The sequence below is a fragment of the Oncorhynchus mykiss genome, chromosome 7, assembly GCF_013265735.2.
Source record: "Oncorhynchus mykiss isolate Arlee chromosome 7, USDA_OmykA_1.1, whole genome shotgun sequence".
NCBI lineage: Eukaryota > Metazoa > Chordata > Actinopteri > Salmoniformes > Salmonidae > Oncorhynchus > Oncorhynchus mykiss.
Window position 1 is genome coordinate 10616386 of NC_048571.1, and position 25057 is coordinate 10641442.

The window sequence follows — 25057 nt, forward strand, 5'->3', positions numbered from 1 at the left end:
ATTCTCCAAAACATGGACATTGTTCAGTTCTCAAGCTCTTTGATGTGGAAGGGGTTCCTTTGTTCTCCTGTGAAACTCACTCTCTTTATACTCTGGCCATGAGGAGAAACTACTCTAGGAAGTTATGACCTGCCTAACAGAGCCTGGGTGTAGGGGGGACGAGAGAGAGGTGGTAAGAGAGAGAGAGTGGGATGGTGCTCGCTATACCCAAAGAGGTCCATGTCATGACACTGCCAATCCCCACGTGTGAAGGTTTGTTGGTGTGGGAAAAAAACATTGCTCTGTAAACAATGCAGAAGATTAATCCGCTGCCCTTCCATGACGCAGATGTCTTGCCAGGTGAGTGCCCTCGCTCTCAAGCTGCCCCAGAATATCCAGATGCCCTGTTTTTTCATGGTTATGACATGCCTGTTTTCTTCCTCATTCTATCATAACTGTAATTGGCAGCTGCAGCCTGTGCTGTACAGGCAGATAGAGCAGAAGCTTCTTAATCAATTTTAAGTGCGTCCCATCTGACCTCGCTAATGACCAAATGTGGCCCGAGGGGAAAATTTGTTAAACACCCCTGGGCTACAGTGTCTTAAGCTATTTTCTGAGATTGTGTAAAATAGTGTTTTTTCTCACTATAAGAAAACTTAGACAAACATTAGCTTAAAAGACAATCACATAATTATTGAACACTTTTATTCAAAAAAAAAATCATTGGACAACAACTGAGGGACTAGTCTTCACAGTAAATATACTCTACGTGGATACAAAATTGTGTGCAGTATATTGTATATTATAGTACAAGAGGAGAAGTTTTACAAACTTGGTTTGAACTTGCAGCCCATCAGTTAGATGTCTGTGAGGAACAAGTTGGAAATAACACAGTGTCCTGCTGTGTGTATGATTCTACTTTATCACTGTGCTCGCCTCGCCATAGACTGAACGTCCTAGTGTGAAGAGGGATCCCAACACTAGAGACAGAATTCAAAGTACTTGACATCTTTTTCTTGACAATTGTTGTTCTTGCTGTGAACAGAATGAAAATCTGCAAGCCCTGTGGAGCAAAAACACAAAGACGTTATCAAGTATTTTCAGGAACACACAAGGACAAACAAAAGGTAGTGTTTCCATAAGGAGCAGCTCCATTTATTTATGTTTAGTAGGTGTCTAATTTTCAAATCATGTCTGGATTCTGTCGAATAATAGTATTCATAGTTTACATTTGAGTCATTTAGCAGACTTACAGTAGTGAGTGCATACGTTTACTACCTGAGTGGTGGTGAGAACACAGAAGGAGATGTTGAGTATGGTGTACATGGTCTGGTTCTGTGTAATGAGCAACAGATAGCCCAGGATCCAGGAGAGACCGAGCACCACAGCCAGAGAGAAGCTACTGAGGAACTTCTTCTTCATCGATGTGTGTCTTGTACTGGGAAACATAACCAACATACTTACAGTGCTGTAATAGAGTGCTGTAATAGACTGCTGTAATGCTGTGGTAGAAGAACATTTGACTTCCAGTGGGTGAGTGGGTTAGAGCACGGTGCTTATTAAATTGTATGATTTGATTACTAAATGACTGAATTAATAATAATAAAATACATTTGATTTATAACAAGCTTTTCATTGAAAGACAATTAACAATTAAGCTCGTTAGTAAGCATTTAAAATCAAGACTGATTAATGTTACCTAGTTAAATGTGGGTTGGTCTTGCACGTTGTAACTGCAAAATATACCAACATCACTGTGTTGAAGATAAGCATGAATGCCACAGGGATCAGGAACCCCCAAAACATTGGCAGCTTGAAGTCAAAGTTCCCCTTTGGATCGAGGGCAGCAAGCCAGCAACTGAGAGGTCAAATGAATGAGTTTGAGAGTGGGACTGTGGGACAGACAAAACAGGCAGTGATTTGTATAACGTGGTATAAAGTAAACATGGTGGGTGGCATAAGTAAACAAGAAACCTTTCAACACAATGGATCGTTCTTTTAGTTTTTTTACAACTTTTAAAATTGCTCTTTACCATCGTTAAAAGCATGTAATACGATCATTGATAGGGAAAAGCGTTTACAGTATTAGTTATATTGATAGTACAGTACAGTTCACATGAGAACTTCAGCCAATCACTGTCCCCATGCACCCTACACTCTGCCAATGCTCTGACCATGCATCCTGTGACTGGTCAGATGTTCCTAGCTAGCCCGTCAGGTCCATTGCATGCTCTCTCAAGTGTGTCAGTATTAGCAGGGCCTGAACTGTGTTGTTTCCAGTGTCAGAGCCTGGGTAAACATATATGTATGGGATGAGTGATTACAAAAAATCATCCCCATGTACATCTTCTCCTGTGTGTGAATAAAGTTCCTGTGTGTGTTAACTCTTGGACTCTCTTACCGGGGGCGGTGTCAGTGGGTCATAGACTAGTAAATACGTTGAGGCGGGTCGCTCTCAGTACAGTATAGAGAAGTAGTATAGTACAATTCAGTTCAGTAGTAGTAGTAGTAGTAGTATAGTACAGTAATGACTCACAATTCCTCCTGCCTGTAACCCAGTGGATCATCCACTCTGTAACTAATTCCTAAGGTGAGGGCCACCACAACCGCAGGCAGTCCTAAAAGACAGAGAATGATGTTGTTATTTCCTGGTAGTTTTGCATGCAGCCATATGTTGAGTATTCTAAAAAGTATTCAGATCCCTTGACTTTTTCCACATTTTGTTACGTTACAGCCTTATTCTGAAATTGATTAAATAAATGTTGTTTTCCTCATTACTCTACACACAGTACCCCATAATGACAAACCGAAAACAGATTGAGAAATTGTTGCAAATTTATTGAAAACAAAAAACAGAAATACCATATACCTTAGCAAAAACCAAGCCTTGAGGTCGAAATAATTGTCCGTAGCGCTCCGAGACAGGATTGTGTCGAGGCACAGCTCTTGGGAAGGGTACAAAAACAATGCTGCAGCATTGAAAGTCCAAGAACACAGTGGCCTCCACCATTCTTAAACGGAATAAGTTCGGAGCCACCAAGACTCTTCCTAGAGCTGGCCTCCTGGCCAAATCGAGCAATCGGTGGAGAAGGGCCTTGGTCAGGGAGGTGACCAAGAACCCGATGGTCACTCTGACAGAGCTCCCGAGTTCCTCTTTGGTGATGGGAGAACCTTCTAGAAGGACAACGGCCTCTGCAGCACTCCACCAATCAGGCCTTTATAGTTGAGTGGCCAGACGTAAGTCACTCTTCAGTAAAAGGCACATTACAGCCCACTTAGAGTTTGCCAAAATTAAACCAAGATTGAACTATTTGGCCTGAATGCCAAGTGTCACGTCTGGAGGAAACCTGGCACAATCTCTACGGTGAAGCATGGTGGTGGCAGCATCATGCTGTGGAGATGTTTTTCAGCGTCAGGGATTGGGAGACTAGTCAGTAACGAGGGAGAGAGGAACGGAGCAAAGTACAGAGAGATGTTTGATGAAAACCTGCTCCAGAGCGCTCAGGATCCTTCCAACAGGACAACAACCCTAAGCACAGGAGTGGCTTGGGAACAATCTCTGAATGTCCTTGAGTAGCCCAGCCGGACTTGGAGAATAAACTGGATGAGCGCCGTTCAAGACTATTCTACCAACGAGACATTAAAAACGGTATTATCTTATGCTTCACCGAGTCGTGGCTGAACAACAACATGGATAATATATAGTTGGCCGGTTTTTCTGTGCATCGGCAAGACAGAACAGCTGTCTACAGTAAGACAAGGGTGGTAGTCTATGTCTAACAGCTGGTGTGAGAAATCAAATATTAAGGAAGTCTTGAGGTTTTGACCCCCCCCCCCCCCTAACATTGAGTATCTCATGATAAGCTGTAGACCACACTATTTACCTAGAGAATTTATCTATACTTTTCGTAGCTGTCTTTACCACCACAAACCGATGCTGGCACTAAGACCGAACTCAACGAGCTGTATAAAGCCATAAGTAAACAAGAAAATGCCCTCCTAGTGGACATAGACCTTAATGCTGGGAAATTTCAAACCCGTTTACCTATTTTCTACCAGCATGCTACATGTGCAACCAGAGGAGTGGGGGGGAAAAAAGACAACCTTTACTCCACACACAAAAGCTCTCCCTCACCCTCCATTTGACAAATCTGACCATAATTCTAATCAAATTTGTCACATACACATGGTTAGCAGATGTTAATGCGAGTGTAGCGAAATGCTTGTGCTTCTAGTTCCGACAATGCAGTAATAAACAACGAGTAATCTAACTAACAATCCCACAACTACTATCTTATACACACACACACAAGTGTAAAGGGATAAAGAATATGTACATAAAGATATATGAACGAGTGATGGTACAGAACGGCATAGGCAAGATGCAGTAGATGGTACCGAGTACAGTATATACACACATGAGATGAGTAATGTAGAGTATGTAACCATTATATTAAGTGGCATTGTTTAAAGTGGCTAGTGATACATGTTTTACATCAATTTCCATTATTAAAGTGGCTGGAGTTGAGTCAGTATGTTGGCAGCAGCCACTCAATGTTGGTGGTGGCTGTTTAACAGTCTGATGGCCTTGAGATAAAAGCTGTTGTTCAGTCTCTCGGTCCCAGCTTTGATGCACCTGTACTGGCCTCGCCTTCTGGATGATAGCGGGGTGAACAGGCAGTGGCTCGGGTGGTTGTTGTCCTTGATGATCTTTATGGCCTTCCTGTGACATCGGGTGGTGTAGGTGTCCTGGAGGGCAGGTAGTTTGCCCCCGGTGATGCGTTGTGCAGACCTCACTACCCTCTGGAGAGCCTTACGGTTGTGGGTGGAGCAGTTGCCGTACCAGGTGGCGATACAGCCTGACAGGATGCTCTCGATTGTGCGTCTGTAAAAGTTTGTATGAGTGCTTTTGGTGACAAGCCAAATTTCTTCAGCCTCCTGAGGTTGAAGAGGCGCTGCTGCGCCTTCTTCACAACGCTGTCTGTGTGGGTGGACCAATTCAGTTTGTCCATGATGTGTACGCCGAGGAACTTAAAACTTAATACCCTCTCCACTACTGTCCCGTCGATGTGGATAGGGAGGTGCTCCCTCTGCTGTTTCCTGAAGTCCAAGATCATCTCCTTTGTTTTGTTGACATTGAGTGTGAGGTTATTTTCCTGACACCACACTCCGAGGGCCCTCACCTCCTCCCCATAGGCCGTCTCGTCGTTGTTGGTAATCAAGCCTACCACTGTAGTGTCGTCCGCACACTTGATGATTGAGTTGGAGGCGTGCATGGCCACGCAGTCGTGGGTGAACAGGGAGTACAGGAGAGGGCTCAGAACGCACCCTTGTGGGGCCCCAGTGTTGAGGATAAGCGGGGTGGAGATGTTGTTACCTACCCTCACCACCTGGGGGCGGCCTGTCAGGAAGTCCAGTACCCAGTTGCACAGGGCGGGGCCGAGACCCTGGGTCTCGAGCTTGATGACGAGTTTGGAGGGTACAATGGTGTTAAATGATGACCTGTCGTCGATGAACAACATTCTCACATAGGTATTCCTCTTGTCCAGATGGTTTAGGGCAGTGTGGTTGTGTCGTCTGTGGACCTAAGCAAATTGGAGTGGGTCTAGGGTGTCAAGTAGGGTGGTGATATGGTCCTTGACGAGTTTCTCAAAGCACTTCATGATGACGAAAGTGAGTGCTACGGGGCGGCAGTCGTTTAGCTCAGTTACCTTAGCTTCCTTGGGAACAGGAACAATGGTGGCCCTATTGAAGCATGTGGGGACAGCAGACTGGGATAAGGATTGATTGAATATGTCTGTAAACACACCAGCCAGCTGGTCAGCGCATGCTCTGAGGACGCGGCTGGGGATGCTGTCTGGGCCTGCAGCCTTGCGAGGGTTAACACGTTTAAATGTTTTACTCACGTCGGCTGTAGTGAAGGAGAGTCCGCAGGTTTTGGTAGTGGGCCGTGTCAGTGGCACTATATTGTCCTCAAAACGAGCAAAGAAGTTATTTAGTCTGTCTGGGAGCAAGACATCCTGGTCCGCGACGGGGCTGTATGTTGTTATGATCACACCACGCCTCATTAATCATAAGGCATACCCCCCCGCCCCTCTTCTTACCAGAAAGATGCTTGTTTCTCTCGGCGCGATGCGTGATGATACCAGCTGGCTGCACCGACTCCGATAGCGTGTCTCGAGTGAGCCATGTTTCCGTGAAGCAAAGAACGTTACAGTCTCTGACGTCTCTCTGGAATGCTACCCTTGCTCGGATTTCATCAACCTTGTTGTCAAGAGACTGGACATTGGCGAGTAGTATGCTAAGGAGTGGTGCGTGATGTGCCCGTCTCCGGAGCCTGACCAGAAGACCGCTTCGTTTGCCCCTTTTACGGCGACGTTGTTTTAGGTTCGCCGGCTGGGATCCGATCCATTGTCCTGGGTGGGCAAAACACAGGATCCGCTTCGGGAAAGTCGTATTCCTGGTCGTAATGATGGTGAGTTGACGTTGCTCTTATATTCAGTAGTTCCTCCCGACTGTATGTAATGAAACCTAAGATTACCTGAGGTACCAATGTAAGAAATAACAACAAAATACTGCATAGTTTCCTAGGAACGCAAAGCGAGTCGGCCATCTCTGTCGGCGCAGGAAGTCATTCTATTCTCCTTATTCCTACTTATAAGCATAAACTAAAGCAGGAAGTACCAGTGACTCGCTCAATACGGAAGTGGTCAGATGACGCATATGTTAAGCTACAGGACTGTTTTGCTAGCACAGACTGGAATATGTTACGAGACTCATCCGATGGCATTAAGGAGTATACCACATCAGTCACCAGCTTTATCAATAAGTACAATGATGACGTTGTCCCCACAGTGACCGTATGTACATACCCCAACCAGAAGCCATGGATTACAGACAACATCCGCACTGAGCTAAAGGCTAGAGCTGCCGCTTTCAAGGAGCGGGACACTAACCAGGACGTAAGAAATCCCGCTATAACCTCAGACGAACCATCACACAGGCAAAGAGTAAATACAGGGCTAAGATTGAATCTTGCTACACCGGCTTCGACGCTTGTCGGATGTGGCAGGGCTTGCAAACTATTACGGAATACAAAAGGAAACCCAGCCAGGAGCTGCCCAGTGACAGATATATTACCAGGACGTATACTCCAAGCATGCGCTGACCAACTGGCAAGTGCCTTCACTGACGTTTTCAACCTGTGTAAATATGATAACTTTTATTTTTAATAAATGTTAAAAAAAATGGAAAAACCTGTTTTTGCTTTGTCATTTTGGGGTAGTGTGTGTAGATTGAGGGGGGGAAACAATTGAATCAATTTTAGAATAAGGCTGTAACGTAACAAAACGTTGAAAGGTCAAGAGGTCTGAATACTTTCCAAAGGCACTGTACAGAGTAATATACTACACATACATAATCTAAAGACATAACATCACTATACAAGTAGCTTTTATGTTATAGTTCAGGCTTATTAGAGCCTGAAAATATCACCTAGCATTAGTTTTGGTTCAAGAGCCTAGGTATAATGCCAGCCAAAGCCTCTGAAACAACAAAATAGTTTATTTTTCTCCATGCTGTCCTACCCCATCCGATGGCCACGGTATAGGCTGTGAAGTGTGACGGGCTGGTGGCCAGGCTGTTTCTGATCATCAGGAAGACATTTGTGGCATACAGCGTGTTCCAGGTGAACGTCCCTAACAGGAAGTACTGCAGCAGGACCGCCACTGCAGTACAGGGCCCTCTGTCCTGCTCTGTGTGTGTGTCGGACGGGGGGAGAACGTTGTCCTCGAGTATTTCAGGTTTGTCCAGCTGTTTATGAGGGTTGTCCACTCCCAACATGAAGAGCAGGGTGAAGATCAGGAGACACACGCAGACACTCACTAAGAGAACCGTTGGGTTGGTTTTGCGTGACTTCCTGGGGATAAGTGATAGACAACACTATGTTAGGGAAGTTATATGTGTAGCTATGTGTTGGTTCATTAATAGTGTGTTTTAAAATGATTTCACCTATCAAGTCCTGTTGGATCAGACAAAGGGCTTCTTTACACGGTTGAGAAGCACCAAATATTTTGAATTGGTTCTGGAACCCTGTAGGATCTTACCTGGTTGCGATCTGGAATGTTATTGTTAAACTCAACCCTATGATGGACATGGAGCATCCCAATATGGTGATCCAGTTTAGTGCTTCAGCGTATTTAAAATCCCTCCTGAACGACTGTAGAAAGAAAATAAAAAATTAAATTAACACTAAGTTTGTCACAGTCATACTGTATAAAGTCATCACCCTCATGTGTCTGGATATGCTGCGGTAAACCATAGGTTCCCAAAATAGTGGTCACGACCCCATGTGGGGGTCGCCTGATATGAAAATGGGATCACAGGAGAATTTCCTAAATCCTGCTATAGATTTAAATAGTTTTATTATTAAGTTGTATAAAATATTATAATATTGTTTGTATCTCAAAATCATTGTAATGTGGTTAACCTTAAAAAAGCTAAATTAAAATGATTCAACTATAAAATTCAACCAGAAAGTGCCCTTAGATCGTGGGAAAAGGTCGCACTTGACCGTTGCACTTGAATAATTTACACTTGAGGTGACCACATATAAAATACAAAAAATGCGGTACAACAGAAGGATTTACGGGACATTTTTTCATAATTGACATTTTTTTTGCTGAATTTTATTTTTTTGTGCCTGTGCTATAAACGGCTATCAGTCTGCTAATACAGGACTAGTAAAAGCCCAATGCACTACTTTTGTGAAAATATGAATTAATATTATTTTGTATTTCAGATTTTTCAGGGGGTGCAGCACCCTCAGCACCCTACTTCCCACTGCTATGCTTATATCTTTCAGTCTAATATGGCTATTTACTTACTTTTCTAGCTCTTCATCAGAAGCATGTTTTTTGTAAGTAGTAAGGAGGCCTGACGATCCTCTCCAAGTTTAGCAGAAATTTAGGCTGAAAGGATTTGAGAAGTATTTGTTGACGAAAGGCCTATGACATAGGCCTATGTCTCGTCTTGAGCTGCAAAAATATCAGATATCAATAACGATAGTCTCAATAGTCTCAATGTCAACAGTGAATAAGTGACTCCAGGATGCTGGCCTTCTAGGCAGAGTTGCAAAGAAAAAGCTCTATCTCTGTCCATTGTGTGTTCTTTTGTCAATCTTAATATTTTATTTTTATTGGCCAGTCTGACATATGGCCTTCTCTTTGCAGCATCCCGGAGTCACCTCTTCACTGTTGATATTGAGACTGGTGTTTTGCGGGTACCATTTAATGAAGCTGCCAGTTGAGAAACAGACGCCTCACCCGTCCTCAAACTAGACACTCTAATGTACTTGTCCTCTTGCTCAGTTGTCCAGTTTGCGCTGTTCTGTGAAGGGGTAGTACCAAGCGTTGTATGAGATCTTCAGTTTCTTGGCAATTTCTTGCATGGAATAGCCTTCATTACTCAGAACAAGAATAGACTGATGAGTTTCAGAAGAAAGTTCTTTGTTTCAGGCCATTTTGACCCTGTAATTGAACCCACAAATGCTGATGGTCCAGATACTCAATTAGTCTAAAGAAGGCCAGCTTTATTGCTGAATTTAATCAATCAGCACAACAGTTTTCAGCTGTGCTAACATAATTGCAAAAGGGTTTTCTAATGATCAATTAGCCTTTTAAAATGATTAGCTAACTCAATGTGCCATTGGAACACAGGAGTGATGGTTGCTGATAATGGTCCTCTGTCCGCCTATGATCAATTAGCCTTTTAAAACGATTAGCTAACTCAATGTGCCATTGGAACACAGGAGTGATGGTTGCTGATAATGGTCCTCTGTATGCCTATGATCAATTTGATGATATATTAATTGACAAAAAAAAGGTGATTTTCTTTCAAAAACAGGAAATTTGTAAGTGACCCCAAACTTTTGAATGGTAGTGTATATTCTTTCATAAGCGCAACGTGACTGCAAGAGACAGGTTGGAATGCCTGACTGAAATACTGGACAAATCCATCAAAAAATGCGGTCATATGACCGAATGCTGCAGATAACGCATTTTGGTTCCTGACCCAAAGGGAATAAATATCCTGCCGTCTCCCTCTGAATATTAAAACTCATGGTAACTCTTGACAGCTCATATCTGTGTGAGGCTGGATTTTGTGGATTTACTGCATTAAAACCAAATATCGATCCAGGTTGGAAGTGACAGCAGAGATGAGGTGCGCATTGTCAACCACACCCCCTGACTTTGAGAACCACCGACACAACATGAATCATGTCTCCTATCTCACTATCTCAGTAGTGGTGGTGAGATAGTAGCAAATTGGTCTGACATAATGTCCCCTGACTATCATAGCCCCACATTAAAATGATGTGATGGTGAGTTGAGAAGACAATCAAAAATACTGTTAGAATGTTTTGCAACTGACTGCCATAGCCCATCTTAATTACTACAAAAAAATCTACATGTTTGGGGTCACGAGAATTATCAGATATCAAAATGGGGTCATGGGCCCAAAAAGTTTGAACCCCTCCATAGGTCAGAGTGTGGTCAGTAAAAGGGAGATGACGGCAGTTAGCTACTCACCATCAGCACAGCAAAGTTAGTGGTGTGATTACAGAAACATCGCAGGCCGTCTGCTGAGTGGTTGACTTTGTAGCAGCCAAAGGTGCTCCAGTCTTTCAACGTGTAGTTCCACCACACGCAGGCAAAGTCATGGAGGGAGGCGTTGGGGACAGTCTGAGAAGTAAGAACAGAAACAACCTCACTGTAAATCCTTCAGAAAAACACATGCATTCACAGTATGCAAGTCAAATATGAAGCATAACAGGTCATTAAGTACATGTGGGAAAGAAGTAGTTACAATTATACAGTGGGGCAAAAAAGTATTTAGTCAGCCACCAATTGTGCAAGATCTCCCACTTAAAAAGATGAGGCCTGTAATTTTCATCATAGGTACACTTCAACTATGACAGACAAAATGAGAAGAAAAAAAAATCCTGAAAATCACATTGTAGGATTTTTAATGAATTTATTTGCAAATTATGGTGGAAAATAAGTATTTAGTCACCTACAAACCAGCAAGATTTCTGGCTCTCACAGACCTGTAACTTCTTCTTTAAGAGGCTCCTCTGTCCTCCACTCGTTACCTGTATTAATGGCACCTGTTTGAACTTGTTATAAGTATAAAAGACACCTGTCTTTTTTCTCATTTTGTCCGTCATAGTTGAAGTGTACCTATGATGAAAATTACAGGCCTCATCTTTAAGTGGGAGAACTTGCACAATTGGTGGCTGACTAAATACTTTTTTGCCCCACTGTATATCATATACCAAATACAACATATGCTTTCTTGTTCCTTGTGGCACATAAGCGTCAATGGATAACTTAGATCAGGAGTGTCAAACTCATTCCATGCAGGGCCTAGTGTCTGCTGGTTTTCGTTTTTTCCTTTCAAGACAATCAGATGAGGGGAGTTCCATATTAATCAGTAACCTTAATTATCAATCACATACATGGGAGAAACAAAAACCCACAGCCACTCGACCCTCCATGGAATGAGTTTGACACATGTGACTTAGATAATGAATAACTTCCCAACACGTTTCCCAGAGAATTTGGACCACTTTGTGTTTATTGATTCTAAGATAAATCTTACTGTGGGCTTGAAGAGCATCTCAACATGCAACCCAGATTCTTGTCCCAGGTTAGCAGAGATGACCGTTCTGCTGGTCCCTGAAGAAGCACTGAAAGCACTGGACCTGAAGAACCGGTCGTTTTGGTAGAGCACAAAACCAATGGAGTGGTTTGTGTTTTTACTATCCAAAACTGAGTGGAGTAAAATTGAAAGAGAGGGGAGAGGGAGAGCGAAGGGGTGAAGAGAAAGAGAGCAGGAGGGAGAGAAAGCGAGAGAGAGATAGTTGTTCATATACATGAGTAGCTTGACCTTACCTTGTAGGCTTATCGTGGAAGCCAAATTACTTCTCATTAGTTTACTTATCCATATTGAATAGAATTTATTTTGGGTAACAGAATTTATTTTGGGTAATTCCCAATAAATTTTTCATAAAAAGAATCCGACAGGATTCAAGAGACAACAAACCCAACAACGGAGTAAAGAAAAAAAGAAAAATGAAGTACTCTGCTTCTTACTTCTCGCTCCAGCAGAATAAAAGTTAACGATTACCCAAAGGACCCAGAGGATATTAATTGTATTAATTAAAAGGTTTGTTTCCAAAGTGGTCCGCGATGGTAAAAACAATAACATGGGGCGGCAGGTAGCCTAGTGGTTAGAGCGTTGGGCCAGTAACCGAAAGTTTGGTGGATCGAATCCCCGAGCTGTCGTTTAGCCCCTGAACAAGGCAGTTAACCCACTGTTCCGAGGCCGTCATTGTAAATAAGAATGTTCTTAACTGACTTGCCTAGTTTTTATATATATATATATATATATATATATATATATATATATATATATATATATATATATATATATATAAAAATAAATATATATAAAAATAAATAAATAAATAAATAAATAAATAAATAATGATTAAAAAGGCTAAACTAAATTACAAACAACCATAAATATCATGTACAGTGCCTTACGAAAGTATTCGGCCCCCTTGAACTTTGCGACCTTTTGCCACATTTCAGGCTTCAAACATAAAGATATAAAACTGTATTTTTTTGTGAAGAATCAACAACAAGTGGGACACAATCATGAAGTGGAACGACATTTATTCGATATTTCAAACTTTTTTAACAAATCAAAAACTGAAAAATTGGGCGTGCAAAATTATTCAGCCCCCTTAAGTTAATACTTTGTAGCGCCACCTTTTGCTGCGATTACAGCTGTAAGTCGCTTGGGGTATGTCTCTATCAGTTTTGCACATCGAGAGACTGAAATGTTTTCCCATTCCTCCTTGCAAAACAGCTCGAGCTCAGTGAGGTTGGATGGAGAGCATTTGTGAACAGCAGTTTTCAGTTCTTTCCACAGATTCTCGATTGGATTCAGGTCTGGACTTTGACTTGGCCATTCTAACACCTGGATATGTTTATTTTTGAACCATTCCATTGTAGATTTTGCTTTATGTTTTGGATCATTGTCTTGTTGGAAGACAAATCTCCGACCCAGTCTCAGGTCTTTTGCAGACTCCATCAGGTTTTCTTCCAGAATGGTCCTGTATTTGGCTCCATCCATCTTCCCATCAATTTTAACCATCTTCCCTGTCCCTGCTGAAGAAAAGCAGGCCCAAAGCATGATGCTGCCACCACCATGTTTGACAGTGGGGATGGTGTGTTCAGGGTGATGAGCTGTGTTGCTTTTACGCCAAACATAACGTTTTGCATTGTTGCCAAAAAGTTCCATTTTGGTTTCATCTGACCAGAGCACCTTCTTCCACATGTTTGGTGTGTCTCCCAGGTGGCTTGTGGCAAACTTTAAACAACACTTTTTATGGATATCTTTAAGAAATGGCTTTCTTCTTGCCACTCTTCCATAAAGGCCAGATTTGTGCAATATACGACTGATTGTTGTCCTATGGACAGAGTCTCCCACCTCAGCTGTAGATCTCTGCAGTTCATCCAGAGTGATCATGGGCCTCTTGGCTGCATCTCTGATCAGTCTTCTCCTTGTATGAGCTGAACGTTTAGAGGGACGGCCAGGTCTTGGTAGATTTGCAGTGGTCTGATACTCCTTCCATTTCAATATTATCGCTTGCACAGTGCTCCTTGGGATGTTTAAAGCTTGGGAAATCTTTTTGTATCCAAATCCGGCTTTAAACTTCTTCACAACAGTATCTCGGACCTGCCTGGTGTGTTCGTTTGTTCTTCATGATGCTCTCTGCGCTTTTAACGGACCTCTGAGACTATCACAGTGCAGGTGCATTTATACGGAGACTTGATTACACACAGGTGGATTGTATTTATCATCATTAGTCATTTAGGTCAACATTGGATCATTCAGAGATCCTCACTGAACTTCTGGAGAGAGTTTGCTGCACTGAAAGTAAAGGGGCTGAATAATTTTGCACGGCCAATTTTTCAGATTTTGATTTGTTAAAAAAGTTAGAAATATCCAATAAATGTCGTTCCACTTCATGATTGTGTCCCACTTGTTGTTGATTCTTCACAAAAAAATACAGTTTTATATCTTTATGTTTGAAGCCTGAAATGTGGCAAAAGGTCGCAAAGTTCAAGGGGGCCGAATACTTTCGCAAGGCACTGTAACTCAACTTAATTGGACAATCTACATTTAGTCACTGCTGACCTGATTTCTGAGACCACAAACAGCAGTTAAGCTCTCTCTGTGATATAAATTTAAGGAAATTGAAGCTTGAGTTCATACATTATGTTTGCATAAAACATTGGCTCACCTGGTGGGAATTTGATAACAATCTGGACATCGGTAGAACCTCCTTTGTCAGCTATCAGTTCAGAGGTATTGATGTTGAGATTAATTCCGTTTGCCACAAAATTACCAGAACTTCCTGGAGAAGGAGATTAATTTGATTCAGCAATTTAAAGCAGAGCAATATAGTGTTACTTCTGTAATTGTCTGTAATCCATACCAAGCCTTACTGACCAACATTGAGAAGTTTTACCCAGTCTGTCAATACAGATATAGACCATCACTTTAAATGCCAGTGTGTAGGTTCACTAGCAATCTCACTCACCAGTCAGAGCAGTAAACTGGATCCCTACTGAGTCACTTGGTACTTGGACAGACTGGACTACCAGGTTGGGCTGAACCACCAAGGACACATTATTGTGCTGGTCCAGTGAAAACTTCTCCAAGGTCTCGGTGAGGCTGGGAGAGAAACACAGAAAAACATTAGTGTACATGCACCCATACACACAAACACAGAGGCACACGTACACACATAAACACACACCACCACCCATGCACACACACACACACTCCAGTACTTTTGGACAGCGTCTCTCTCCTGTGTACTCTCCTCACTGGCATTCAGCAGCTGACTGATGGTAGTTACAGCTGCCACTGCGATGTCCTGCAACATGATCAAAACCAGGGGATGACCCTCAAGTGTTCAAATCACTGCAGTGACAACCTCACGTTTTTCTCCAGAACATGTCATAGTTCACGACTTGATTTCAATACATGTTATACCTCTGTGATATTTGCAGACAGAAGCAGTGTGTTAGCGATCTGAGCTGCTGTGGTGATGTTGTCAGCTGACAGCTGCTCTGGTTGGGAGGTCAGGATCTGAGTACTGAAGGCTAACTGTAGTAAATCACCTGAACTGCTGGAGATCTGAATAGAGACATAATTTTTTTTATTAATTTTAGTTTTTCAACAGAACATTGTATAAGTGACAACAACATGCTGAACTGGGAGTGCATTTGGATATTAAATTCCCAGTATTAACTACGTGGTTCAGTTGGTAGAGAACGGCACTTGCAACACCAGGGTTGTGAGTTCAATTCCCACAGGGCAACAGTATGAAAATGTATGCACTCACTGTGGATAAGAGCATCTGCTGAATGACTCAATAAAAAGTAATGTAAAACACAAATAAAAAAAGAATATTCATCATCAACTGTTAAGCAGAATAAAGGAACAGAATACATGATAAACATGGTAAAAGCCAGTTGTTACTGATCTTCAAACTGTAAGATCCACTCCTCATAATGATGACCTAAGTAACTGACCCAAAGAAAGAAGAAAGCTAAGTTGAGACTGGTCATAAATCAAGATAATTAAAAAATATACCTATTGACGTACATTTCCTTGAATGTCACTGAGGGTAAATTCACACTGCAGAATGTAAGGAGGACCAAACATCGGAGAGCCGGTGTCATTCAAACATCTTGCTGAGGCTTCTGGTAAACCGGCTGGAGGAAACAAGACAAAAAGGTAATCAAGGGCCTCCAGAGTGGTGCAGTGGTCTAAGGCACTGCATCGCAGTGCTAGCTGTGCCACTAGTGATCCTGGTTTGAGTCCAGGCTCTGTCGCTGCGACCGGGAGACCCATGGGGCAGCGCACAATTGGCCCAGCGTCGCCCGGGTTAGGGGGGGGGGGGGGGGTGCCCGGCAGGGATGTTCTTGTCCCATCGCATACTGGCGGGCCGGGCACAGTGCGAGCTGGCACGGTGTTTCCTCCGACACTTTGGTGTGGCTGGCTTCCGGGTTAAGAGGGCATTGTGTCAAGAAGCAGTGCGGCTTGGCTGAGTTGTGTTTCGGAGGACGCACGGCTCTCGACCTTCGCATCTCCCATACGGGAGTTGCAAGCGGTATCCAACTACCAATTGGATACCACAAAATTGGATGAGAAAAAAAATATTATTAAATAGAAAATATAATCAAGATTTGTTTTACCTAATACAGCATTCATTAGGATTGTAACAGATGAATAAAATGGTTTCATTTTAGGTGAATAAAAGTAACATACCACTGGTTGTCTTCTCATCACATGACTCTTCTGAATAAGCAGACCAGCCAACCGGTGTTCTTGGGAAGGAGAATCCATCCTTGCTGGTTGAATTGCAGAAATTCTCTATCGAAACAAAATATATTTCAACATGGACCAAATATGTGACTGCAAACATGAAATATACATTCTGAGTGTGTGATCCAAGGAATAGTGTTGTGGACTGAGAACGTGAGACCCAGGGTTATGTACAGTCATGGCCAAAAGTTGAGAATGACAAAAATATTTATTTTCACAAAGTCTGCTGCCTCAGTTTGTATGATGGCAATTTCCATATACTCCAGAATGTTATGATGATGAATTGCAAAGTCCCTCTTTGCCATACAAATTAACGGAATTCCAAAAAAACATTTCCATTGCATTTCAGCCCTGCCACAAAAGGACCAGCTGACATGTCAGTGATTCTCTCGTTAACACAGGTGTGAATGTTGATGAGGACAAGGCTGGAGATCACTCTGTCATGCTGATAGATTTTGAATAACAGACTGGAAGCTTCAAAAGGAGGGTGGTGCTTGGAATGATTGTTCTTCCTCTGTCAACCATGGATACCTGTAAGGAAACACATTCTGTTATCATTGCTTTGCACAAAACGGGCTTCACAGGCAAGGATATTGCTGCCAGTAAGATTGCACCTAAATCAACCATTTATCGGATCATCAAGAACTTCAAGGAGAGCGGTTCAATTGTTGTGAAGAAGGCTTCAGGGCGCCAAAGAAAGTCCAGTAAGCGCCAGGACCGCCTCCTAAAGTTGATTCAGCTGAGGGATCGGGGCACCACCAGTACAGAGCTTGCTCAGGAATGGCAGCAGGCAGGTGTGAGTGCATCTGCACGCACAGTGAGGCTAAGACTTTTGGAAGATGGCCTGGTGTCAAGAAGGGCAGTAAAGAAGCCACTTCTCTCCGGGAAAAACATCAGGGAGAGACTGATATTCTGCAAAAGGTACAGCGATTGGACTGCTGAGGACTGGGGTAAAGTCATTTTCTCTGATGAATCCCCTTTCCGATTGTTTGGGGCATCCGGAAAAAAACTTGTCCGGAGAAGACCAGGTGAGCGCTACCATCAGTCCTGTGTTATGCCAACAGTAAAGCATCCTGAGACCATTCATGTGTGCGGTTGCTTCTCAGCCAAGGGAGTGGGCTCACTCACAATTTTACCTAAGAACACAGCGATGAATAAAGAATGGTACCAACACATCCTCCAAGAGCAACTTCTCCCAACCATTCAGGAATAGTTTGGTGACGAACAATGCCTTTTCCAGCATGATGGAGCACCTTGCCATAAGGCAAAAATGATAACTAAGTGGCTCGGGGAACAAAACATTGATATTTTGGGTCCATGGCCAGGAAACTTCCCAGACCTTAATCCCATTGAGAACTTGTGGTCAACCCTCAAGAGGCTGGTGGACAAACAAAAACCCACAAATTCTGACAAACTCCAAGCATTGATTATGCAAGAATGGGATGCCATCAGTGGCCCAGAAGTTAATTGACAGCATGCCAGGGCGGATTGCAGAAGTCTTGAAAAAGAAGGGTCCACACTGCAAATATTGACTCTTTGCATCAACTGACACTTATGAAATTCTTGTAATTATACTTCAGTATTCCATAGTAACATCTGACAAAAATATCTAAAGACAATGAAGCAGCAAACTTTGTGGAAATTAATATTTGTGTCATTCTCAAAACTTTTAGCCATGACTGTACAGTTTAGTAGTGTAGTGGTGTTGAGTGGAGTCAATGGTAGATCCAGGATTAGGTATTAGAGGTCGTCCGATTATGATTTTTCAACGCCGATACCGATTATTGGAGGACAAAAAAAAAAAGCAGCTGCCGATTAATTGGCCGATTTTTAATATATATATTTGGAATAATGACAATTACAACAATACTGAATGAACACTTATTTTAACTTAATATAATACAGAAATAAAATCAATTTAGTCTCAAATAAATAATGAAACCTGTTCAATTTGGTTTAAATAATGCAAAAACAAAGTGTTGGAGAAGAAAGTAAAAGTGCAATATTTGCCATGTAAGAAAGCTAACGTTTAAGTTCCTTGCTCAGAACATGAGAACATATGAAAGCTGGTGGTTCCTTTTAACATGAGTCTTCAATATTCCCAAGTAAGACGTTTTCGGTTGTAGTTATTATAGGAATTATAGGAATATTTCTCTCTATACCATTTGTATTTCATTAACCTTTGACTATTGGATGTTCTTATAGGCACTATAGTATTGTCAGCCTAATCTCGGGAGTTGATAGGCTTGAAGTCATAAACAGCGCTGTGCTTGAAGCACAGCGAAGACCTGCTGGCAAATGCAGGAAAGTGCTGTTAGAATGAATGCTAACAAGCCTGCTGCTGCCTGCCACCGCCCAGTCAGACTGCTCTATCAAATAATAGACTTAATTATAATATAATAAACACACAGGAATACAAGCCTTACGTCATTAATATGGTCAAATCCGTAAACTATCATTTCGAAAACAAAACGTTTATTTTTTTCAGTGAAATACTGAACCGTTCCGTATTTTATCTAATGGGTGGCATCCCTAAGTCTAAATATTGCTGTTACATTGCACAACCTTCAATGTTATGTCATAATTATGTACAATTCTGGCAAATTGATTACGGTCTTTGTTAGGAAGAAATGGTCTTCACACAGTTCGCAACGAGCCAGGCAGCCCGAACTGCAGCATATACCCTGACTCTGCTTGCACGGAAAGCAAGAGAAGTGATAAAATTACCATAGTTAAAAGAAATTCATGTTAGCAGGCAATATTAACTAAATATTCAGGTTTAAAAATATATACTTGTGTTTTGATTTTAAGAAAGGCGTTGATGTTTATGGTTAGGTACACATTGGTGCAACGACAGTGCTTTTTTTGCGAATGCGCTTTTGTTAAATCAACACCCGTTTGGTGAAGTAGGCTGCGATTCAATGATAAATTAACAGGCACCACATCGATTATATGCAACGCTGGACAAGCTAGATAAACTAGTAATATCATTAACCATGTGTAGTTAACTAGTGATTATGTTGATTGATTGTTTTTTATAAGATAAGTTTAATGCTAGCTAGCAACTTACCTTGGCTCCTTGCTGCACTCGCGTAACAGGTCGTCAGCCTGCCACGCAGTCTCCTTGTGGAATGCAATGTAATCGACCATAATCGGAGTCCAAAAATGCTGATCACTGATTGTTATGAAAACTTGAAATCGGCCCTAATTAATTGGCCATTACGATTAATTGGTAGACCTCTATTAGGTATAGTAGTGTAGTATTGTGGAGGAGTCTGAATGGTAGAGCCAGGGTTAGGTATAGTAGTGTAGTATTGTGGAGGAGTCTGAATGGTAGAGCCAGGGTTAGGTATAGTAGTGTAGTATTGTGGAGGAGTCTGAATGGTAGATCCAGGGTTAGGTATAGTGTAAGTGTGTGGATGTACCCTCTGAACAGGTCTCTCCAGTCCACTCATCAGGACAGATACAGACTCCACTCTGCAGCTCACCACCGTTGATACAGTCCAGAGGGGTTGTGGTGGGAGAGGAGAGACTGATACTGGTAACAGGGATAGAGGTAGGGTAACCAGTAGTTGGAAGACCAGTAGTATTTAGGTAGCCAGTAATTGGAGTGTCAGTAGTTGGAGGGTCAGGGGTTAAAGGGGCAGTAGTAGTTGGGGTAGTTATGTCAATGGTGGTCAGAATGGCAGATGATTTGGTGAGATTCCCCTGTGGAAAAGAGACTTTAAAAAAGAGAATTCACTCAGTTAACCACATAAACAAGGGAACATAGTGTCAGTACCTATAATCATTGGAGATGATCCATGCTGTTCCAGTTTCATTGTGTCTGCATCAGTGTAGAAATGTTTTCTACTGTAGTTTATGAGAGAAATAAATCTTCATCACTGCCAATAAACGGTTGACAGCAAAGACTACTCTGTTATCAACGGAATCTAAGACCTGCCAGTAGTCAATTTACAGTCGAGTGTCTGCATTAAATAATACATCTGAAACTATTTCTTCATAGACACTAATACATTTGAAGTCGGAAGTTTACATACACTTAGGTTGGAGTCATTAAAACTCATTTTTCAACCACTCCACAAATTTCTTGTTAACAAACTATAGATTTGGCAAGTCGGTTAGGACATCTACTTTGTGCAATACACAAGTAATTTTTCCAACAATTATTTACAGACAGATTATTTCATTCTATCACAATTCCAGTGGGCCGGAAGTTTACATACACTAAGTTGACTGCGCCTGGACAGCTTGGAAAATTCCAGAAAATTATGTCATGGCTTCAGAAGCTTCTGATAGGCTAAATCACATCATTTCAGTTAATTTGGAGGTGTTTCTGTGGATGTATTTCAAGGCCTACCTTCAAACTCAGTGCCTCTTTGCTTGACATCATGGGAAAATCAAAAGAAATCAGCCAAGACCGCAGAAAAAAAATTGAAAACCACAAGTCTGGTTTATCCTTGGGAGCAATTTCCAAACGCCTGAAGGTACCACGTTCATCTGTACAAACAATAGGACGCAAGTTTAAACACCATGAAACACGCAGCCGTCATACCGCTCAGGAAGGAGACGCATTCTGTCTCCTAGAAATGAACATACTTTTTTTGCGAAAAGTACAAATCAATCCCAGAACAGCAGCAAAGGACCTTGTGAAGAAGCTGGAGGAAATAGGTACAAAAGTATCTATATCCACAGTAAAACGAGTCCTATATCGACATAACCTGAAAGGCCGGTCGGCAAAGAAGAAGCCACTGCTCCAAAACCGCCATAAAAAAGCCAGACTATGGTTTGCAACTGCACATGGGGACAAAGATTATACTTTTTGGAGAAATGTCCTCTGGTCTGATGAAACAAAAATAGATCTGTTTGGCCATAATGACCATCGTTATGTTAGGAGGAAAAAGGGGGAGGCTTGCAAGCCGAAGAACAACATCCCAACTGTGAAGCACGGGAGTAGAAGCATCATGTTGTGGGGGTGCTTTGCTGCAGGAGGGACTGGTGCACTTCACAAAATAGATGGCATCATGAGGCAGGAAAATTATGTGGATATATTGAAGCAACATCTCAAGTCATCAGTCAGGAAGTTAAAGCTTGGTCACAAATGGGTCTTCCAAATGGACAATGACCACAACTATACTTCCAAAGTTGTGGCAAAATGGCTTAAGAACAACAAAGTCAAGGTATTGGAGTGGCCATAAAAGTCCTGACCTCAATCCCATAGAAAATGTGTGGGCAGAACTGAAAAAGCGTGTGCGAGCAAGGAGGCCCACAAACCTGACTCAGTTACACCAGCTCTGTCAGGATGAATGGGCTAAAATTCACCTAACTTATTGTGGGAAGCTTGTGGAAGGCTACCCGAAACGTTTGACACAAGTTAAACAATGTAAAGGCAATGCTACCAAATACTAATTGAGTGTATGTAAACTTCTGACCCACTGCAAATGTGATGAAAGAAATAAAAGCTGAAATAAATTATTCTCTCTACTATTACTCTAACATTTCACATTCTTAAAATAAAGTGGTGATCCTAACTGACCTAAGACAGGAAATATTTTCCAGGATTAAATGTCAGGAATTGTGAAAAACTTAGTTTAAATGTATTTGGCTAAGGTGTATGTAAACTTCCGACTTCAACTGTATATCCTTCGGTTATAATCAATTGATAAGTTAAATGTATCATACATCTTTGCACTTTGAGTATACCAAACATTAGGAACACCCCTCCTTAGCCCTCCGAATAGCCTCAGCTCATCAGGGCATGGACAATACAAGGTGTCAAAAGCATTCCACAAGGATGCTGGCCCATGTTGACTCCAATGCTTCCCACAGTTGTGTCAAGTTGGCTGGATGTCCTTTGAGTGGTGGATCATTTCTGATACACACAGAAACAGTTGAGCGTGAAAAACACAGCAGCGTTGCAGTTCTTGACTCAAACTGGTGCGCTTGGCACCTACTACCAAACCCCATTCAAAGGCACGTACATATTTTGTCTTGCCCATTCACCCTCTAAACAGCACACAAACACAACCCATGTCTCAATTGTCTCAAGGCTTAAAAATCATTCTTTAACCTGTCTCCTCCCCTTCATCTACACTGATTGGAGTGGATTTAACAAGAGACATCAATAAGGGAAAATAGCAGGTGTTCTTCATGTTTTGTTCACTCAGTGTAGTCTGAACATCTTAAATCACTCTGAATTAATCAAATATAGAGCAAGTCTTACCTGTAGCAAAGACAGCTATAACCCATAGCTCCTTCATCTCTGCTGTTTCCAGTCATCCAGTGTCAGCAGACTGCACATTATTAGGACGTCTGTTGGTTTTATGCTGCGCTCCACCTATTACAGAGTCCGCATTGACGTACAGGTACCAGTTAATGATTTAGTGTTGAAATTAAGGGGAAAGTACAACACAATCAATGTTGTCAACATGATCAGTAAAGACAATGACACAAATTCTTTAGATCAGACATGACTGGATAAATAAATTAGACATGGATGGATACTGTGAGGACCAGTCAACCAATAGCATTACCCTTCTCTATGCAAAACATCCTTAGTTTCAGCTGGGAAGGTACAGCACAGGTTTTGGTAAACAGACCTTTTTTGAACTAGAGCATGTGTAAAAGAAATGATGGAACTGTCTTGGAGGTCTGGATTAGAATGTCAGGACACTAGAGGGTGTACTTCTCTAGAACAGGGTTTCCCAAACTCGTTTCAGGGGTAAGAAGTGAGTTTCCCAAACTGGGTGGGGGTAGAAAATTCCACTTAAGGCCCCCAAAAGGTTAGGGCTGGCTCTGACTGCATGTGTGGGAGCCACTTCCCTCCTGATTCAGATTGTTTGTTGTGGTCCCCACCCCATCAAAGGTGCCTATCCCTGGTCTAGTGAGAGTTTCTACCATATTTATTATTCCAGTCATTTCCTTTCAAATCAGTGAACAAGTGCAAACTTGTGGAGGAAGTAGCGATAATTAGAACGTATGTCTAAGACTGGAGGTACAGTAACTAGCGAACTATCCCTTGCAGAACCGATTATGGCAGCCAGCTCCATAGATCAGGATGAGATATAAGAGGATGGGTTTCTAAAGGCAGCAGGACGGGCCAACATTAAACCCTGGAGTCTCAGATAGACAACTCAAGTCTTAATCTGTCCACAGGCTCCAGAGCCAGGAGATGAGATAATGAAGATGAGGGTTTGCCAGGTAGATGACAGGACAGCCTATTGGTCCTAATGGAGGCTCAAAGGCTGAACTCATTGTTTTTTTTTTTTTAAACAACACTTTATTAAACTGTCACTTTTTTCCCTAAAATAGTGGGCAAAATGTATAGCAGTTCTCGAAGAATGTACCCCTAAATGAACCTTATGAAACAAATTAACCTTGAAATTAGACATACATAAGTGACAGTGAATATGCTCAAATGATGGAACGTTCCACAGCCATATTAAATCCCCCTTTAGAGGAAGAGTTTGGCGCCACCACATGGCAGTTGAAGGTAGAAACAGAGGCTGCGTCAAAATCAAATTAAATTGTCCTTTGTCACATGCTTCGTAATCAACAGGTGTAGACTATCAGCAGCGGTGCCTGGGTAAAGCCAAGCCCCCCCAACAACAAAAAAGCCATATTACAACCTGTGTTGTGATAATTGTGCTATAACCTAATTCATATGCTTTGCGACCGTGATATATAGGTCTAAAGGCCGAGACAATAAGACAAAAGTGGCAGAATAAATTCAACCACACCTTTGTTTTATCACAAAACCAGATAGCTCTGTCCAATGAAGTCCACAAAGCATATTGCGTGTACAGTAACAAACAATTAGTTACATGACCTACAGCATTGTCAAGTAAGTTAATGTTTCGACATTTTATGACCACTAAACGACTATTGAATTATAACCAGTGTTACCGCAAGTCGCAAAGAAAACAGGAGCTGCCTCCACTATTCCAGCACCATTTCAACTTCAACATTTGATCATTAAATCACCTCTGCTTTGTCTAATACAGTCAAAACAAAAAGATACCAAAAACAATAAAGGCTAATCAACGTACGCTAAATATGAGGTGGCAGTCCTGGTTTGATTTCTGTGTGCAAGTAGAAAAACAATGTTGACTCACCCTACTTGTAGAGAAACGCCAATGCCATCCTCCTCTCTTTCATGTTGAGGACACGGTCTTATCACTCTGTCATACAGCAGTACATGCTTTTATTTGTTTGTTGTCCTAGGCTACCTGGCTAAAAATGCTTGTTCGCTAGCCTAACTTCAATTCGAGGCAACATTAGCGAGTTAAAACATTAGCCTTCTACATCTAACGTTACTGTAGCTACATATTGAACTTCCATCCTCAGGCAAGAGGCACAACAATGTATGAATTAATGGTTGGATCAGAATCGCCATTATCATTGGCTATTACGGAGGATAAATAAAACCACAAGTCCAAATCACTATCTCCAACCATGGCTAATTTAGGAAAGGGCATTTGTTTTGTTAGCTAGCCACCGGGGGACAACAACACAACGAGAAGCAACAATTCAAGTTTATCTGTCAATGATGTATGCTCTCAATGGAATTTGTAAGGAGTGACGCCAAAATCCAAGCTTGCTTTCC

General features: G+C 42.0%; 1 protein-coding gene across 2 annotated transcripts; it reads right to left on the bottom strand.

Annotated features, from left to right (window-relative positions):
• Positions 1-667: 667 nt before the first annotated feature.
• LOC110527192 (adhesion G-protein coupled receptor G7) lies at positions 668-24934 on the bottom strand. Of its 2 annotated transcripts, XM_021608334.2 has the most exons (17): positions 24567-24914; positions 22676-22789; positions 19878-20174; positions 16396-16500; positions 15730-15839; positions 15115-15258; positions 14910-14995; positions 14657-14790; positions 14357-14470; positions 11641-11810; positions 10569-10721; positions 8085-8197; positions 7566-7897; positions 2516-2597; positions 1679-1837; positions 1258-1417; positions 668-1042 (listed from the first exon to the last, which is right to left on the bottom strand). In XM_021608334.2, the coding sequence occupies exons 2-17, from the start codon at positions 22710-22712 to the stop codon at positions 833-835; spliced, it is 2406 nt and encodes an 801-aa protein (XP_021464009.2). In that variant the 5' UTR covers positions 22713-22789; positions 24567-24914; the 3' UTR covers positions 668-832. The 2 variants fall into 2 exon arrangements, 1 of the variants encoding a protein (XP_021464009.2); XR_002474092.2 differs by lacking the exon at positions 668-1042 and having other exon boundaries at positions 1679-1871; positions 24567-24934.
• Positions 24935-25057: the final 123 nt, after the last annotated feature.